The 20590-nt window shown below is 36.5% G+C and overlaps 1 protein-coding gene across 1 annotated transcript in view; it reads left to right on the forward strand.

The window, feature by feature from the left end:
• The window catches only part of GPC6 (glypican 6), a 792969-nt gene that overhangs the window by 568545 nt on the left and 203834 nt on the right, over positions 1-20590 (forward strand). Inside the window, exon 4 of the mRNA XM_042806027.1 lies at positions 9848-10013. Within this exon, the coding sequence (XP_042661961.1) occupies positions 9848-10013 (166 nt within the window). The remainder of the gene's footprint in view (positions 1-9847; positions 10014-20590) is intronic.

Consider the following 20590-nt stretch of genomic DNA (forward strand, 5'->3'; position numbering starts at 1 on the left):
CACTATGAATCACAGATAGGCAGTCAGCAAGACCTCTCTCAGGTATGTAGTCTTCGTTTCAAGCTTCTTGGGTGTTGTAAATAGGACTGACTTTGACCATTTTTCACATCATTTTCTTATCCAGATACTGCTGCACAACATGTCTAACTGCTCAATTTGATCATTATCTCCTGCTGTGGCAGTTCTCTTTTTCTATCTCAACCCTTTCTCAGAGTTTTCCATCCTGCTTATCTGGGGACTTGATTTCCAGATTATCAAGGACCTCCCCTTCTATTTTTGATTTGTACCTGGGCAATACTCAACCTACTTCTCTGCAACAGTTTTGTTCCTCCCAGTGAGAACAAAGCCACTTTTGCTTGATTATGCAGAGCTTAGTCTGGCTTTTTTTCCTCATCATTCTTTCTGAATGCTTCTTTTGACTTGGCTTTTCTTCTGACTATTCTACAAGGCAACTGCACATCATTGTTCAGTAACATCCTCCTGCTTTTCCAGTTGGAAAAAACAGTGGATTCTTCTTGTTCAACTTTAAACATATTCATGAAAATACTTGCACATGGATTAGTCATTATAGCACCATGAGAGACAGTAATAAGTACCTATTTTAGATGCCTATTTTTCGGTTGAAGTTAATCTGTTTTTTAAAGGGAGCATAGGTCAGATTTTGAAATCTGTGTCTAGTTGAGCAAATCATACTAAGGACCTCTTCTGAAGTGCTGGACTTTATGGATTTTCTTTTTCCTCCCCAAATTATTGGAAGTAGCCAGTTTCAGGGGGTTGCTGAGCCTGTTGCTTTCAATCATGTCCTATTCTATTTTCAGCCCTGGAAAATTTAGCACATGCTTTCCTCTTAAACCAAGGGCTTCTTATCTGGTGGAGGTCATAGACATTTCTACACAAGGCTGGAAGAAACGAGCACTCTCCCTTTAAGTGAGATGCAGTGTGTTTTCTTCTCTGGGAAGAAAGCAGGGGAACTACATTTTATTAGACAGTGTCTGAAAGTTTATGTTCCAGAAGAGATGGTGGGATTTGAAAAGCGTAACAGCTGTGAGATTCCTTCCTTTTTTCTGTGTAACAGAAAACTTCTCATCTCCTGGGAGTGGAACGAAGAAATTATTTCAAAGATTTTTCACCTTAGTTTTGCCCTTGAAATGCTGGGGAAATGACAGATGGGATCCATACCTGAAGTTCTATTTAATGTGGGCTTACTCTAATAATAGATAAGAAAGATAAATATTTTTCCAGAAAATCTTCAGGGCAGATTTTTCAGCTCAGTAATATCTCATGGGATGTAAACCCCCATATCTTGGAGTATTTTCTCAGTTTGCACTATTTTCAGACTAAGAAATTCTTGGTTTAATCATATTTATAATCAAATAACATTTTTCCACAGTTTGTTTGAAATTGATTATGTCTCTGACAGGTGAAATGGTATTTAAGAAGAACATTTTAATAATTACATTTGAGCATTCAAACATTTTATTTTGTAAAAAACATAAATTGTAAAAAAAAAAAATGCTCTAAAGCATCACACAGAAGTGATTCAAGAGATTAAAAAAACAGCTTTACATAAAATATCCTTGTGACTGCAGATTTTCTAGTGGTTTTCTAAATTTGGATTTTCTCTATTCAGATAATCTCATAAGTAATTTTCCTATTTTCCTAAAAATAGGAGAAGCTGTTATTCTCCTCTGTAAATAGAGGTTCAGTCTCACCCAAGTAAACATCTGAACATTTTGTCCTTGTGTTTTTTTGCCCTTGACTTCTGTGGGGAAATTATGAAATTCCACAATTCATTTCTCCAATGATTTATTATTTGATGTACAACCTCCTGATTTAATCAGTTAGAGAGCTGCAGTCCTTATTATCCCATATCCAGTTTCAGAATTGCATGTTATGATAATTTAGGTAAATCACAGATGAGAGAGATACTTATAAGCAACGTTGAAAAATTCGGGTGCATAATTTTTAAGGTTTTATCCATCTAAATACCTTTAAAAATTGCTTGAGATGTCTCATTTTTTCATCTGTAAAATGAAGGAACAGTATTTGTCCACTTTCCAGAACTATACACATATCAGAGCACATATAGACATACTGACATAACCAAATAAGTATGAAAATGCCTCAGATTTTAATAAGTGTTGGAAAGAAATCTAGCTGCCATATTTCTCACAATTTCAAAATCATAGATAATGGAAAAGGACATATCAGTTGGAGAAGAACAATGGCTAGATGTTCCTTGTCTTTCAGAAAAAAATAAGGTAGGTCCTCTGAGTTGCAGTGGGGTAAGTGCTTAATGCTGCAGTTTGTATCAGATAGTAAATGTGTAATTTCTTTTTTACATTATAAAACTTTAGGCTTCAACTACATTGCCCTAAAATTGTTTTTAATAGTTTAGTGAGCATATTGAACTACGAAATATATATTTTCTAGAAAAATATTCTGTTGGATATGAAAACATTAAAATTAAATTTACCATGTTTTATCTCATCACATTCTTGAGATATACGACCCCAGAATTGTGGGAATCCTGCAGCTGTTTAACTGGCTGTAGTGTTTTATTTTTGTTTTGGTATAATTCAAACACAAGGTCAAAGACACTACTACAAACCTGTAGTACTCAAACCTGATCTTTTACCTTTCAGTCATCTGGGATGCTATGAATTGTTAAAAAGATAGATATTTTTATCTTTAGGAGGTTAGTATTAAACTAGACTTTTGTTTGATATAAGCAAATATTCTCAAATTGACCTTCTACAACATAAATTCCTAATTGAGTATGGCTGATGCAGTATTTCCATTTTTATATAGATTTTTATAGATTGTGCTATAAAAGCAGTGAACTGAGATCTTAACATCTAAGAGCCAGGCTGAAACAATGAGAAGTACTTCAATAAAACATTCAAATATCTTATTAATATTTCTATGTAGTTCTAATTAGATACACGTAAACATATTTTCAGCTGAAATGTGCTGAAAAGAATATCACTGATATCTAGAATATTAAATGAAATCAGCAGTAGCACAGTGCTTATGAAAATAGTCAAAATATGGACAAGGAGAAAAGTGAATCACTTGGATCCAACAGTGAGCAAATCTCATTTGAAGAAAAGAAAGAGCAAAAGGATTAAAAACATCATTGCCAGCTAAGCTTTACCTGCTTTCCCCAGTATTAAAACCAAAGAAAAACAACAAAAATCAATAGGGAGTAATTGTAATATGTTGAGAAAAAAGTCTCAAAGGTATATGACAAAAAGTAGTGAGTGATTGGACTGAAGTTTAGTCTTTGTACTGAAGTTAATTAAGGATAAAAGGAAAGGAAAAAGGACCAGTTGCTCTTAGGATGAGTGACCCAAAGGTTTGCAGCAATCCTGTGTACCCTATAAAGCGTACTTTATGACACATCTCAGTCTGATCCCAGTTATACCACTGTTACAATGGGTGATCAGAAACCATGCTTTTGTGCTTAGGAAAAGTTTCATTGGTTCTGGCAGGTTGAATGCAATAATCAACAATTCTTAGTTAAAGGTTTTTCTTCTCCCTTCTCTTCTGAAATCACAAGCATGAACTTATAAACCTTATATCCCATTTGATTTTAAATGTAATTTTGGATAGAAATATTAGAATTACACTGTGGAGTTTTTTGGACAGGAAGCACTAGAAATGGACTATGGAGTTGTCTACCATTATATTAAATTTTTGGCGGAAGAACGTAGGGGCACTGCTACTGTTAATGGACTCTGAGTTTCTCTTGGAGTTCATTGAGACATGCCAATGTATTATTCAAGACCAAACAGTGACCTGGCCACATACATAAGCATTTTATTATTATTGCCTTAGTTCTATTTGAAACTCTTGAGATAATTTGGCTATGAACAAAATTATGCTTGGGAAACTTAGCTCATTTTTCCATCATTAAGCTGTAGATGGATTACACAGAGGCCCAAAAAGCAATATAAGGATGACAGTACCCCTATTTATCAGACAGTGCATCATGCCTGTGCAGGACACACAACATCAGTATGCTGAGTGGGTAACTGGATGATTCAACCAACATACAAGTCCTAAAGATAGGGATTCATTTCAAAACTCCCTCCAATTATGGATCATTTACATGGGATTGCAGGAATGTAATTTACCCTCCTGTATAAAGCAGAGCATTTGATATCTCATCTTGAATAACAAATGGGAAGGAAGTAGAAGTTTCCACTTTTTGTCCAGCAGCCTAGCTGGTAGTGCATTTGTAATGCTTGTGGCAAATAAAATGCTGTCCTCTTCTCCTTCCCAGACTATGGGTTGTTCTAGTGTAGAGGCATTATAAAAGAGTATCTACTTCATGGGCCATCTGGATAGAAATCAGCTGGTTCCTCCTGGCAGTTTCTCCCCGAGGTCTTCGTGCTAGGGAGCGACTCCATGTGATTCCAAATGGGATCATTTCATTTGAGTGCATAGGACGTAGGAAGGAGTTGTGTCCCCTGTTGTGGTCTCTGGGATGACACTCAGTTTTGATTCGTTTTGCTCATATTTGACAGATTTTATTATATGCCAAAAAATGACAGGATCTGGACCTAAGTAAGGCTTTCTGCTGTGAGTTTAGGTACATTCAATATTACTTTGGAAGAACACTGCTACTTTATTACCAGACAGCGTATACTAGGTACTTTGGTAAGAAATCTCATATAAATACAAGTAGAGAAACTGCAAGTCAGTGTGTTTGATCCTTCTAAAGGTGACCAGCTGTTTAATCAGTTTGTCTGATTTTTTGTGTCAGAAAAAAAGATTTATGTTTTTGTACCTGACAAAGCCAAGGTTTTTTAGTATAAAAACAGGTCAAATACATAACAAAGCAGTCTTTGCAAATGCCATGTTACAAGAATACAATTTCATGGCTTTTACCCAAAGAAGTTCTCTCCTCAATTATTTATATTTTCAAGTTCACTGTTGCAAAATCTGTCTTTTAGATTAAGTAATATTCCTCCTAGAATTACTGAAGAGAGAAAACAAGTGTTTATAATGAAGCCCTTAAAAATCTTGCTTTTTTGTTTTTTTGCATGTATACAAAACCATACATTTAGACAAAGCTGGAGCTGTCAGAGAATGTTACAAAATGCAGTAATGTAATATGTCCTGCAGCTACTAGGCTCAATCAAAGTTCAGAAAGGCACTTTTCTGATGTGCTTAATTCCACGTACACTTATACTAAAATGAAGATGTCCTAGTCAATCAGGGAGACAGCATGATATAATTAATGACTCCTCTATAGCAGTTTCCCCAGTTATGTCATTCAGTGTGATCTGATTGATTTATAATATATGATTTACATAAGGACTAGTTATTTCTAAACTTTGAAGTTTATGCAAATTTCTCTGCTGAGATTAGCATAAAGCTAAATGCAATCTATTTTCAAAAAAAAACCAACCAAACAAACAAATTAAAAAAAAAAAAATCAAAACTATATCAATCCACAAATGTTAGTTACAGAAAAACTGTTGAAACTGATGAGCTGAGGGACAGCTTTCCTCAGCAAATGCAAGTTTTATATACTTCTGAATTAAATTAATATCTGCCTTTTGACTGGTCTGCAGAAAAATATTATTTGGTGTGAGAAACTCTAAATATTTTTTTTTAAGATGGGAATGAGAAATGCGCTTTGAAAATACATTTCAAAGAATCTGCCAGCAGCAAGAAGTAGCAAGCGAATTATAGGTGGTTGAAAATCAACTTTCTGTGATAATCTCCAGATTTCATGTGTTCATAACTTTCCGAAATACACTCTAAGCTGAATGGTTTTTATGTTTGTTTTTCTACCAAGATTTCAGAATGTTAGAGGAAAATTTGATTATTTTTTTCATGAAAGATACTTCAGCTGTTGTTGAGGGAGGAAAAAGACCTGACTATATTCTCTGAAAATAAAGATACAGAAAAAATAGTTGAAGCTGAGAACTGAAACTTAGCTGCTCACTGAAGGCTAAATTCACAAAGTCACTTAGCTTCTGTAACACATCATTTAACTTTCAGCCTTCAGACTTCCAAAGTAGCTGAGTTACTTTAATGTGTCCCTCTGCCACAAGTGGGAAGGGTTGGTCACCTGAAGGAACATCAGTACTGCTAAGTGACAGGGGAATATGGAGCAAGCTTGAGAACAGGACTCATCATGTGTTCAGGTCACAGCGCAGTTGACAGCCCTCCTGGATGTGCTCTGGACCTCTATCTGGCTCTCTCCACCCAGCACCCGTGCACTGTTTGGAGGACAGAGTCTGCCTCCAGAAACCTGCATAAAGATACCTGTCTTGTTTTGTTCCCCTCCGTTCTTTCTAACACTAACCCCAGTGTAGTCTAAGCACTATCAAACATAACCTCCTATCTCGCTTCAAAACATGCAACACTATATTTAGTTTCCTTTTACTCCCATTGCCTGCAGTACTGCTTCCTATTATTCCAAACACTTGGAGCTGAAAAATAGCCACACAAAATAATTGTTCTGTATTTTAGTCACTCAGGAACCAGGTGGGACCCAGAGGAGAAGTAGTGCCAAATACTAGGCAGTAGTATGGGATGTGGCCAGTTTGGAGCAGAAGGTGCTAGCAGTAAGCCCTGTGAATGTAAGCCAGTCCCTGCCACTTGGACTCAGAGACAGCAATTGATCTGGGGTTGTAGTTTATTTTACCAGCATAGCATCTTCTGAAACAGAAGTCTGCAACATCCAGCTTGATTAGCAAGGAGTTGCTTGTGTTGGTCATTGTCAGAGGCTGATATAGATGTCAGAGGCTTCTGTAGAAACTTTCCCCATCTGCTTTCTGCTTGGAGTCACAGCTTGGCCTCTTACGTTAAAAACTGTATTTCTTGTCCCTAACCAAAAACAGGGCAACTTCATTTCTTGTAAAATGCTGTTGATGATGCCACCATTTTGTATGGGGTATATTAAAACATTCAGACAATATATGAGACACCTGGGTCCTGCTCATTCTTTTTGAGTGATAAGAATTTATCCTGACTATTTTGCAGTGGACTGTGTCTGGGAGTATTCTGGTTAAAGCTGTTCTGTAATGCAACAAGAATTCAAGATTCACTGGGCCAATGTAAATAGATATTCTAACTGGTCTGTAGGATCCTGTCCTAGCAGATCAGATATACAGTCTGGACCTCTGGCAGAGAAAGACATGATAGCTAGTTACGTTTCAGACTACACTTGTGATAAAATAAGGCTCAAGTAAATATTTCTGATATTTGATTTATATAAATATAATATAAAGACAGGGACTGTCTTCTCTCCTCTAGCTATGCTTTTCAAGAATGAATTTGACAGGAAGTTTTTGTGCAAGTTCAAGATCCTATAGGTATATGTGCTGTCAGCACAAGTACCAAAGTGATCTTAGGAAGATTTTGGATAGGAGAACATCTGGATTCCAGCTAAACTTAGGGGTCAACCAGGTGCTGACATCTTTGCATTGACAAGGCTTCTTGGCCTGGGAAGAAACATAATTTTAAGCATGAAAGAAACTTTGCTGATGAAACTCTCAGTGCCCACAGATAGAAACACCTCTGTCTTTAAGCAGCAATTTCAAAGTACTTTTGAAGATTCCATCGTTGATCATAAGTATATGTATTCTGCTTACGTCCCACTTCTGATGTTAAACTTTTTGTAAAAATGGACCTGTTCTAGATATGGAGGTATAAAGATAAAATGGTTGGATAAGGGACTCTAAAAAGTAGTTCTGAGCAGTGGAAATAATGAAATCCAGTTTTCCTTGTATTTGGATTTTCTGCTCTTTAATAAGGTGAAAGTTCCCCCTGATGCTTTTTTAACAAGTGGGTCATTCATAACATCATTCCCTCACGTGGATTCTTTGATATCTGTGAAGAACTGACCTCATGCTTCAGCCTTTTCCTCAATAAAGGCAGTAATAGAGCCTCTTTTCTTTTCCCAGCTACCTATTTTCAGAAAACTTGTAGGATCTTAATGTACTGAGACCTGAAGTCCTCCATCAAATTTGATTGAAATTTGCTGACAGTTCAAAAGCTATTGGAAAAGGATGGATAAACACACACCGTCACAGTGTTGTGTTAGTAAAGTGCATTTCCCTAGGAATGCAAGGCAAAAATCACTCCTGAGCATACTCAGAAGCATCTGCTATAACTCTTAACAGAGCCATTTTCATGTAAAAATGTCCAGTTTAAAGACTATGTTCTGCATAGTTCTCTAAAAATCAATGATTTAACATCAAAAAGGGAGAAAGAAATTCCAGAGAAAAGGAAAAGAAGTGCCATTTTAGTACAGTTCTGATAGTACAAACCACATCAGTCAGTTTAGCACGTACTGTTATAGTGAAAAGTCAGATTCATGCTTTCAGCATGTTACCATGAATATAGAAAAACAGCTTAATCCCTTCAAATTCATATTGGAAGTCTTGCATTTATTCATAAATCAACAGAATGAGTGAAAGGAGTGCCATTGCTCTGCACTCTCCTGTCCAGGAATTTTGAAATCACCGAGGAACCTGTAGCCCTTTGTCATTGCTCCAAATTGTCACTCCAGCATGAGAAACACGCTCCACTGCACCATGACAAGATGCTATTGCAAGTAGTACCTAACATGCACTTTTAATCCAAGATAGAATTTCTGGCCTGAAAACATACATAGTAGTAGTAATACATTTGATTTTAAGTCTGAGATGAAACAATTAAATAAGGAAACAAGAGGGTGAGGGAAATAATATTTACCCAATGAAATTCACATGGTTATCATATGTGATCAGTTTGTGCAGTATAAATTTAGATATGGAGGATTCAGTGGATGTCCTCCAGAACATGATTTATCCTACCCTTCAAGAGGTGAGATAAAGAAATGATCCAAAAAAAAGACCTATTACTCTCCATTGAACATTGAAGGCACATTGCTGAATAGATGCTCAGCATTTTGATGACTAAAAGAGATGAGGTGAAGGATCATTAGAAATAATGGAGAAGCCTTATGCAAAACACCTTTTCCTAACCTCCACGCTCTGTCTCTAGGAAGCCCATACCCTTCTAGTGCTAACTGTAACACATATCGATAAAAATTTATACCTACACACTACTTCCTTCTGCCATCCATTCCCAGTGTTAATGACTTTGACTGGAAATCCTAAACTCATTGGGTATATTTCCATTGACTCTGGTGGCTGTTTTAAGTTCACCATGTGCAGCCATGTTGTGTCATGCTGATATGTAAATTTAAATGCATTAGACCGTTGTCTATAATGCTTTTGGTCACTCAAGGTGTTGAAAGCATTCAAAAAACACCCCTGTCTGATCTCTTTATGAAATTGTCTGAGAAGACAGAAAGGTATTTTTGTCTGAAAACAGAATAATATCCTTTTGTCATGGTGCAGTTCTGAATAATTTTATAGAAATCATCAAGATTATCCTGGATTTACTGTGCCTTAATAAAAAGGAGAATCTGATCCAGCAGTGGCATGATTGACAGTCCTAGCTTGAGTAGGAAGAGCATGGGGTCTCCTTGGGATCCTCAGATAAATCAGCTACTGTTCAGCTGATTTTCTGGATGTTTTTCCTTTGCTTTCCAGTAGACATTGTGTGGGAGGGCTGGGGAAGCAAGCACTACCATCAGTAGGGGAGTGTTGATTTTTGCGTTCCTGAAAATTGCTGCTGGCTGTGCTAAATGAAGATAATTGGTAGGAATCAATTAGTCTCATGGGAGGGTGTTATTAAGGGTTGAGTTCTTTCCACAAATTGCCCCTTCTGCACTTATTGCTTGAGAAGCATAATCTCAGCGACCCCGAAATTCACAGAACAGGAGATTGATTTCCTCCTTTTTCTTTTTCTTTCCCCCCCTTAAACTCTGCAGGTCAGTCCCACCCCAGGGTGCATCCGGGCGTTAATGAAGATGTTGTACTGCCCTTACTGCAGAGGACTTCCCACTGTGAAACCTTGCAACAACTATTGCCTCAATGTAATGAAGGGCTGCCTAGCAAATCAGGCTGATTTGGATACTGAGTGGAATCTGTTCATAGGTAAGAAGAGTTTAAATATTAGTGGAAGGAAATTCTGGTAATAGCAAACATCTGCAGAGTTTTGTGAGGCTAGAAGACACTGCTGGTCAATATTCACATTGAAGCAACTGCAGATGCACCTCACTTTGTAATTGACCTTCCTGGCTTGCAGTAAGAAACTCTTCCCCCCTGAGCCAGTCATATTTTGTATTTCATGTTTCAAAAGGAATGGTGTGGTGTTATGGCTTCTGAGCTGAATCATTACATGGTATGTGAAATGTTGAATAAGCTTTGGTTGAGGATTTTATAACAAGCTTAACATGGCAGAAATAGTATATATTACACCTGAAAACTAGGCTCTTGCAAGCTGAGAAGATAATAACATTGTATAACATCTAGTCAACATAAATCACAACAGCTGCTGCTCTTAATTCTGGTAGTATATAGACAAAAACCTTAAAAAGTTACATACGTGATAAATAATTAATTCCTTGTTCTTGATTAAAATATGTTAATGTCTCCCTTTCAGTGTGCTGAGTAGAAAGTACCAAACGTAATCAAAATGTTAGAATGGAGCATATAATATATGTTTAAGGCAAACTGATATTACAGTTTTATTCATGTATTTCTTCACTCAAGTAGACAAAGAAAAAACAAGAAAGAATTCTCCTTTAAACAGCCATTCAGATATCCTGTAGCAAACAAAAAAAAAAAAAAAAAAAAAACAACAAACCACCAAACCGAACCTCCCAGAAGAGAAACATTTAACAAGAAATAAGAACTGCAGGTTGCTTTTCATGTTACACAGGATAGGATGAGGGATGAGACAAGGCTAATGATAACATAGAAAGAACAGAAACAGCTAGTTACACCACTCACTAATGAGCATCGTAGCCTAGACTAGATCTCAGGAAAATAAAAGCAGCTGGAAAACATGGGATAAAGCTCTCTTTATTGCAACCAGAGAAAGGAAATGTTATTTTCTACTTTTGGAAAGGCAAAATATGAGCAATCTCATTTTGCTTAATTTCAAACTCCACTGATCAATGTGACTTTGAAAATTTGACTCTGACTCATTCATGGATTTTCACTTTACTCAGCACAGAGGTGGTGCAAGATGGATAGGGAGAAGAAAACAGGATGAAAAATGAATCAGAGTATGAAAAGTGAAAAACAGCATTGAGTGTGCTATAAAAATAGCATAAGCCAAAAATGCAAACAACAATAATAAACAAATGATGCAAATAAACATGCCTTCTCAGTCTGTTGCACTGGTTAAAGGAGCTGACATGGGAAGCAGTGCTGTATCGAGGGATGCTCGTGGGATTACTGGTGTGTAAAGAAGAGTTAATTCATCATCAGAAAGCTAAGTAGGAGCTGATAGGAAAACAATGCCAACCTATTAGAGACATTGCATAAGCTACTTTCCCTTTGTCATTAAAGAGTAAACAAAAGATGAATTGTCGCTAATTCTGATCAAATAAAACAATGTAGGCTTTTAGGAAAAAAAAAATACTAAAATAAGTAACAGAGCTTTTATTAAGGCAATCATCTGTTCAAATCAAAAGCTGGAAGGTAAGATTTCAGGTCTTAAGACTTAATGTAAGAACACTTAATTTTCTGTTGCTTTAAATTCAGTAGGAGTGCTGGGCTGGGAGAGGTATGTTTTAGAAAATGTGGAAATGCTTACAGATTCAGACTCTCATAGTCTGTGATGCAAAGCCCTTGTCTTCATCAATGTTCTTCAGATTTTGGTTGTTCCTGTTCTCAGAAAAGAAAAACTACATGAAGGCTTGTACATTATGTTAAAACAATGCTGATTTATTAAATACTATGTGATACACTGTGTACTTCCTTAAAGGAAATCAGACTGCTATGAAATTATCCCTTCTGGTCAGTGATGACAAGGCAGTATAAAGTACAAATACATCAAGACATATTTCCTCTTTCTTCTGCCTAACAACTTCCCCTCTACCACTTGATGGGGAAGGGAATAGAGAAGGAGAGACAGAAATTTTCCTGTGTTTGGAAAACATATTCTGTTTTATTCCATTTTGGAGGCCACTGACAGCTTTGCTGAAGATAAGGGTCCTTGGTCCTCCCTTTATGGAAGATTGAAATGCGGTAAGTTGTCCCATCTCTGACAGCTGTCAGAGGCTTTCTAATAACACCTGCAACTCCCTTAGTACTAAACAGAACAAAACTTCTACTCACTGAATTAAAATGAACGGCAGCACTTTACAGCACCACTGAGCTATGAAAGATTGGAAATTATGCATGAGCAGTTTTTATCCCTGTTCCAATACGAGGAACCATGCACTAAGAAAAAATCTAGGAACAACAACAAAAAAAAAAAAAGATAATTTTGTGCACTAACAGTCCCTGCGTAGTCAGGAGTCCCAAATGTTAGTGCATATTCACTACAACAAGGTAGTTTTTCTTAGCTCATAATCTGTGTATTGCAAAGTTGTTCTGGCAAAAGTTGGTACTAGGAGGAAACTCTCAGATGGGTTTGTCACTAACTAAGCAAACACTGTAGTTTGGGTTGCATGTTCTGGTATTTTTCTATAGTTACTGTAACTGTCCAGCAACACCCAAGATCTACAAGTGAGGAGGAGCAGAGGAAAGTAAATGGGGTCTCTGACAACAGGATGTGTTACATGTTCCACCTAGTTTATAAATATAAAAGTCAGGACTGAAATCACATTTATATAGCACTAATAAATCTTGCATATATTTTCAAAGCTAGGGAGAGTGGGACAGCTTCCCCTAAACATCTGGTGCTTTCCAAGATTTTATAGACTGTGAAAATTGGTAAGAGGTGAAACAGCTGCAGCAGCATGACACATGGTTTATTATATTTTTCCTGTTTGTGTCACCTTAAGGTCTGTGTCCTTTTTGTGTAACATTATATTATAGGCTTTTTGTATTTTGTTGCTTTCATTATTGCACAATAAAAGCCAAATGCACCACATCTCATTCTAACGGAATTCCTCTGAAGCTCAGAATTTTGCCTGAGAAAGGAAGACAGTCTTTAATAATTATATTATAATTACAAAACTATAATGAATAAATGCCTCTTCCAGATATCTAGATAAAATATTTAAGAGGTATTTAAAACTAAACCAGCCCCACTGACTTTGAAAATGTGTATTTTGACAAAGCTTGCTTCTGATGTTTTGCCTGTTAGTTACCCCTCATAATCTCCTTTGCACCAGTCTCAAGCAAAGGTAGCAAATGCAAGATAAAAAGAATGAGTAGAGGAACTGTATTGCTGAGGAAGGAGATTGCCTCAGGGGAGGAGCTGACTGATTCTATGGAATGAGGAAAAGGGGATTTTCTCAGTCTCATGGCTCAACTGATACAGTCAAAATTATGCTTCTCTCCATGGAGAAGAGTTCCTATACCAATTAACAGTGATAAGGATCAGGGATCCCACTATTCATTCTGTCACGGAAACAGAAGAGAGAGAGAAAGTTATTCCCACTTACAATGATTCAAATCCCATCTATCTTAAGGAATTACATTTGATTTTAGCAATACTGTTACTCCTTTTTCTCTAGCTACCATGTGTTTCAGTCCCTGTTTCTATCTTGAGATTCTTTGACTTTCCCTAACAGTAGGTTTCTCTACAATTGATCATTTATTTTCCTTTAACTGCTCTTTTTCTCAAACAGGAATGTCAATTGAGGAATGAGCTCCCCTTAGTGGGCACCACACTTTCCCTTGGTGCCCTCATTCAGCTTCAGAATCAACATTAGCAAAAAGATGATTTCCATTAAAACAAGTGCATCTCATTCTGACCACTGCCTTATCCACAGGCTCAGGATGGCAAAGTGGCTATAACCCATTTGCTTTTTGAAGGATTTATTTCACAATTAGCAGCAGGGTTAACTTTTATCTGTCTTGAGACAAAAACACAGATGATACTAATTCTGAATATTAAACAAGATTGTGAGCCAAATATAGTCCTTACTTAAATAATTCAGAACAACATAAGAATAAAAATCCAGGTAGTTGCTTTAATTACAGCAATGACTACACCTGGGCGTTTTGGGGGGTTTTATTTTTGGACATCTAAAGTAAATCATAAATGCTTTGTTGCTGTATTTAGTGACAAAGTGTACACTAATGTAGTGCCTGTGCAGTCTTTGGATTGCTTTGCTGCAGTCCATGCAGGTTTGCCACTGCATGGCTATTTACAGCAGTGGACATTAAAAATAGTTGTGGGTTTTTTTTTCCTAGGAATTCTTCAATGGTAAATCAGACACACCTTGACCTTGTTCCCATGTTTTAATAGGTGAGAGACTGCAGAAAACATTTCAGAAGTTGTGCAGTAACAGAGGTGTGCAAATGACTGATTCGGATAGCTCAGGTTTGCATCCCTGTCTGCGAAAAGGAGCCAAGGGGCTCCTGCACTAGGGCATGTCCACAGCCATCCTTCTGCTCAGGCTGGAGAGCAAGTGGCTTTGTTAGGAGAGTGTTCAACATTTGACAGGCTCTGTGGTGTAACAAGGCAGATCAGCATGTGGTGTATTCACACAGTAGTAGTTGAGGCCAGCAAAGCTGGCACCCAGGCTCAGAGAGCCCGAGCAACTTCTTACTGCCATAGGCCAGCTAGACTCCAACCACAGGAAAAAATCATATCTGCAAGGTTTCAGCAAATGCTTCTCCTTCCAGTTCTGAAGTTATTTCACTTACTCTCATTATAGCAGCTCTGCACTACTAATAAACTTTCTCGTTGTGCTTTAAGAATTCCTCTTTTTCTTCCCATCAGTATGACTCAGACACTTACCTTAGGAGATCTTGAGGTAAAGCATACCATGAAGTCTCACTTATAGCAATTTGATCATTTTAACTACTTACTCTTAAGAAAAGCTTTAGAGTGATGAAAATATGCAGTTTTATTTACTGCTTACAGAAGCCCTCAGGGCTCTGTGTTTTCTCTGTTTCATGTGCAAGCACAAGGATAAACATTTTCCTTTTAATGCTTCAAGAGACCACCTAGATTTGTCTATTTTTAATGGCTTATTACAAGAATAACTGTGCTCGTCAAGACTCACTTTGGTTCATGGAAAAATCAGTCTATAATTGTAATAGTAATCCTTTACAATTTTCTTGCTCCTTTGTGTACAGCTACTGTAAATAGACGTAGCCATAGCTGTGTAGGCAACGTATATTAGGTTCATGGAGATAGGGAACCTTTGAAGTGTATTTCATAATGTGCATCTTGTGTTCCTATCAAAACTGATAGTATTCACAGTTAAGTCAGCCTAAATATCAAAGCCTGTATATAAAGCATTATTTTCAGTTAGTGTCAACTTAGCAAACATTTGATTGTTTAGGCCAAAATCATCTTTTCTTGCTTTCTTCCTGAATCAGATGCATCATAACACCTTTACTGAAACCATCTTGCCACCCCTCAGAAGGAAAATAGGTAAAATTATCTTAACCTAATGCTTTTTGTCTTTTCTACCCATTCCTTAGAGAAACTTTAGTACCTCCAGAGTTTGGAGAAGTAATATCTTCTTTTAAGTCTTTTGTCTGTAGACTACAATATATGTTATTATATACCAGTGTCTATTCCCTTAGTTGAAGTGGCAGGGTTTGGTGGATGGCTCTAAGGGTTGTGGAGACCCACCTTGATTATATATATAAGAAAAATGGAATATGTAGTTTAGAATTATTTTTCCTACTTTAGCTTATGTTTCCCAAAAGCAAGGAAAAGTGAGTAGCGTACTCTATTGTGTGATATAACTGCAAATTCAGTTGCTCAAATGTTGAAAACAACCAGATTTGCAGATGTAAATCTAATGTTGTTTATGAAAAGAACCTTTAATGTGCTTCAGGCCCACCAGTCTCCACAATGCAAGATAGCCTATGAAAAGGAATTTTCAGTGCTATTAAAAAAAAACAGACTTAACATCATAAAACAATTACATCAGTTCAGGATAAAAATATGTAGTTGCACAAATGAAAAGTGAACTCAACTTGATACCTAGTTAAAAGATTATAATATTATAATTTTAAAAATCTCTAATAAGCAGTAGCATCCATAATCTCATATTTTTCCCTCATATAATCCCCTTGTTTTCCAGAAATAGTAGAATCACTGACTACAATTTAAATATAATACCAAGGCCTGATGGCTTAGTCAGAGTATATAGGATCACACCTGAAATAAAGGGAATATTGCCATTCAGTGAGGTCAATAATGTATAGAAAAGGGGAACTACAGTTTGCTCTTTCCCTACTGTTTCTTTTCCCTCAGGAGTATAACATATACACAACCTGGGCATGTAATTCCTCAGATGGTAAGGAATTCAGCCTGGGAGAAGCTCTCTGAAGTTGTGAGACTGCCAGCAGCATGGAAATAACACCAGCACTTGTCTGCTGCTTAAACTCTACTTACCCTGACAAATCTCTGTGCCTCCCCTTGGGGCAGTGCAGCTTCTTGCAAGCAGCTCACAGCATCCATTTCCCTGTCTATTTGCTTTAGGATGTGTCGGTGATGAAGGTGGTTCCTTCTGTGGGACTATGGGGATCTTCTGCTCCAGTTACTGGCTCAAGAGGGCTGGGACTCATCTGGCCTGATCTTGCTGTTCGCTGACACCATTGACAGCTCATTACTAGGAATATGCATCCTGGAAGGATGTTAATGGCTTTACTCAGAGTGACTCTTGAAAACTACAGCTCCTGAAGAGGGTCTGTGCAGATGCTTAGTTGAATGATAGCAGCAAACTTCTGGGGCTCCTTGGCTTTAGCATGACTTGTGGAAATGAAGTATGGTGATTAACAGTGTTGTTTTTGTTAAGCATAGAAAGTTATTAGTGCATGTGAAACACATCACCCATCATGTCATGTGACAGTTACAAATACAGGATTGAATTCAGCAATTCTAGAATTCTGCCTTTGCCATCCATACACAATACTCTTGAACTGTATGATTTCTGAATTTGCAGGAAAAATCTTCTCAAACTTGAAGTGGTATGAGAGACCATGCTGAGCATTTTCACCAGGCACAACAGAGCTCTAAGCTGACTGCAGCATTTAGATGCTACAGCATCTTTTGAAAATAACAAAGCTGATCAGCATTGTCAAAAATGTTTAATAGATTTTATAATGAAACCGTTGGACCCAAGTGATGACTTTTTAGTTCCGTTTTCATTCCCCATCTCCAACTCTTTCACATAATTTTATATCAAAGTGAAATGTCTGGCTAGTACTCATGAACACAGTTTGGAAGTTGCATAGAATAGTGAATTCCACTATGTTTACATTCAGGGGAAGTGCTGGGGAAGCTGTTTTGCCAATGCCCTTCAAAATACTATGAATGAACACAGGAATCCTACATGAGATATCTGTAGAAACAGAATAATATGTTAATTATTTATTGCTCAAATAGTGCATGAATCAAACATTATTATTTTGTACTTTTCCAAGTCCATAGCTATTCTCTCTTAAGGGACTTCTTGCTTCCAGGAGTGGAGTAAACAGTACTGCTCTTTTTGTCCTAGATTACCATGTATATTAACACCTCAAAAGAGTTTTCTCTTCAGTGGAGGAACTGATCTCTTAATCAATTATGCTTATGTGGGTCTGAATCTCTGTTTATCTGGAAGAGCATTCCTCATGCACTTCACTGTGCTGATCTCCCTCCTTCACAGGGCAGGGACCAACTGGAAAATACTGTGCCTCTTACCTGATCTGATTTCCCTTCTGGTTTGGGGGGTTTGGAGCTCCCAGTCTCCCTGGCATGTGAAATGAGGGTGTGAATGGAGCACACACCTAGACTCCAGACCTTGGCCATGCTCTTACAGTTCAGTTACCTGAAAGAGCTACTTTGATGCAGTTTTTTTTTAAGGAATATAAATTCAAATGAAGAACGCGTGACTTCTTTCATTTTTCCCAAGCAGAAATAAAAATAAGTCTGCTTTAAGAAAAGTTTTGTTAACCTCTACTGTGCATTATTTTGAAGACTGTAAAGAAATGTCTTTCAAATGTTATGAGCAGGAGGGGTTAAATATCAATTTAATAGGTTTGAACTTGCTAACTTGCTACTTTGGCTGTACTAAATAGAGGCAATGCTGTATTAGGCTAGAAAGCATGAAAAGTATGTTATCTCCATAAACATCTTCAGATACATCATAAATTGGCTTGATCAGTTTCAGATGATCTGAATTTTATGTTTTGCAGACACTCCTAATTTTAAGGGAAAGCATAATGATGCAAAGGTTTGAATTTTTTCCGGAGGAATACTGAAGTTTGTATTTCAACTTTTATCTGTGTCCATTTTTCTGCATTTTATTTCTGCTTGTATTCAGCTGTATTTAAGACCATATATCTGAGAAAAGTATTTTGTTGCACTGTGACACCACTTTACACTTTTAAAATATTTTGTCTTGTAATCTGCACCTATTTTAGAAAACTGCATCAATACGAATCAGATTTAATACACTGAAATTATAACTTGAAACTATGTAATATTTAAAATTATGTTCTTTCTAATAGATTGATTTACCAACTATTTCAGATTCTCTAAACTTCATATTAAAAACAAATGTTAAATTATATTCTCCATTATTCAGGTAAATGTATGAGAGATGTATGTAACTCAGAGCAAATTTATTCTACAGCTACAAACCTCCCTAACTTACTACTATTAAAACACCTGGTTATATCTAAAAATACTTTGCTGAGGTTAATATACAATATCAATAAAAAATTATAGGTGACAATTCCTTACCACAATGATGTCCTAGCAAAATTGGCATTGATTTGCTTTGTATTATAATTTTGAGCCATTCCCTGATGAAGACTGATCTGTTTATGATAATGTCTTAGGTAGATATTATTTTTTTCACAATCAGGTCTATGAACTTAAAAGGAAACTGCACATATTTCTTTTTGAAATACAGAAACAAAGTAGTGTTGGCAATCAGTCTTAATTTCTCCTAACAAACAAATCCTAATGCTGTACATGAACGATACACAAAGAAAAGAGATTCTGGGTTATAAATAATCTGCCAAATTCCATTAATGAGACATTTGGGGGTTTCTTAGTATAATTTCCTTATGCTTTTTTACTCCTTGAATTTCAGAAAAAGTTTCAATTTGATGTCTCTTGAAGAATAAAAACTCAACCCAAAACTCTGTAAAAGAATTCAGATTTGTAGAAAATTTCAGTCTAAATCACTAAATTTTCTTTACTTTATAACTGCTTATTCTGGTCTTTTCTGAGTCATACATAAATGACCCCATATTGCCAAAAGCTCTAAACCTTACTAGCAATATCACAAAAACTACTCAAATATATAATTTTGTATGGATATTATATTAAGTACATATGTTCCTTAACGTAAGCAAAATGTTTGTTTTTTTTCTAAAGAAGTCACATAAATATACAAGGGCAGAAATTACACTCATTTAACATTATCATTTCAGAAATACTTTTTAAGTATAGGCTGACAGAAAAGGGTGAAGAGTGGTTGACTGAGCTATAAATTTCTCATGACTTGGCAAAGAGACTATGATAAAGATCCACACACAGTGCCCCATATCAGTGCCAGATTTAGTGGAGCGAAAACTTAAAACCATTAGAGAGATCAGAAATTTAGTAAAATAAAAGATTCGGGAAATAATTTTTTATTTCTGGTAAGAGTGGTATGTATTTCCTTCTTGCAATATGTCAACCGCCAGTTTCTTCTTATGAAGATAATTTTTTTTCAGATGCAGGGATTATTGGGAAAAGCATAGATTTTTTTTTTTTTTCCTTCCTTCTCTCTTTCTCTCTATTTACTAACAGAAAGTTTTACCATTTGTATAGTCAAGCAAATTAGTTTGACCCAGAGTGCTATGACAGAGCTGGTATGGCCAAAATTCAATGAGCATTTTTGCAACAGTGAAATCTAAATGCATTTGGGAGATTCTGATGTTTAGAAGGTAGTATGAAGGTAATATGAAAAACTCAGCTCTTATATTTCTTATTTCTCTATGTTACTCAGTGTCACCTGCCCTGTAATATAACATTCAACATCCATTAATGTCATTTATATTGCAAGTTAACCTATGGGAGTTTAAACTCCCATGACATGTATTTTTCATTTAGCCATCAGAAGCATATGCTGAACTTTCCATGTCAGTAGGAACTCACCTTCATAATATCACACCTCAATTTGCAGCAGTAGTGAAGAGCCTTTCTATCTGTCTTGTCTTTTTAACTCTTAAAATACAGATAACTATGTAGGAAAAAATAGCATCTTGAAAAATAAAAAATGCAATTTTGGCTCTGCTGGATATTTGTTGCTGACCTCAAAAGAGAATCCAATTTTTCAACCAAGCTTTGTGTCTCACTGTGATGTTGTGAAATGAGATGAAGGTCAATCTTTGCTTTGAGTGTGCAGGTTGCAACAGCATCTTGCACTTAGCTCAACTGTAGGATGAGATGAAAACCATCACTAAACCGAATGATCTACTGTAGTAAATGGACAGTGCCAAAAAGGCAAGAAGTTATCCTGAGCATGAGCCAATAAAGCATAGAGCACTCACAAGTTGCTAACTTGAATTTCTTGGATGAAATGATACAGAAAGTCTTCCAG

Source organism: Tyto alba, unplaced genomic scaffold (assembly GCF_018691265.1).
Source record: "Tyto alba isolate M040663 unplaced genomic scaffold, T.alba_DEE_v4.0 Super-Scaffold_45, whole genome shotgun sequence".
Lineage (NCBI taxonomy): Eukaryota > Metazoa > Chordata > Aves > Strigiformes > Tytonidae > Tyto > Tyto alba.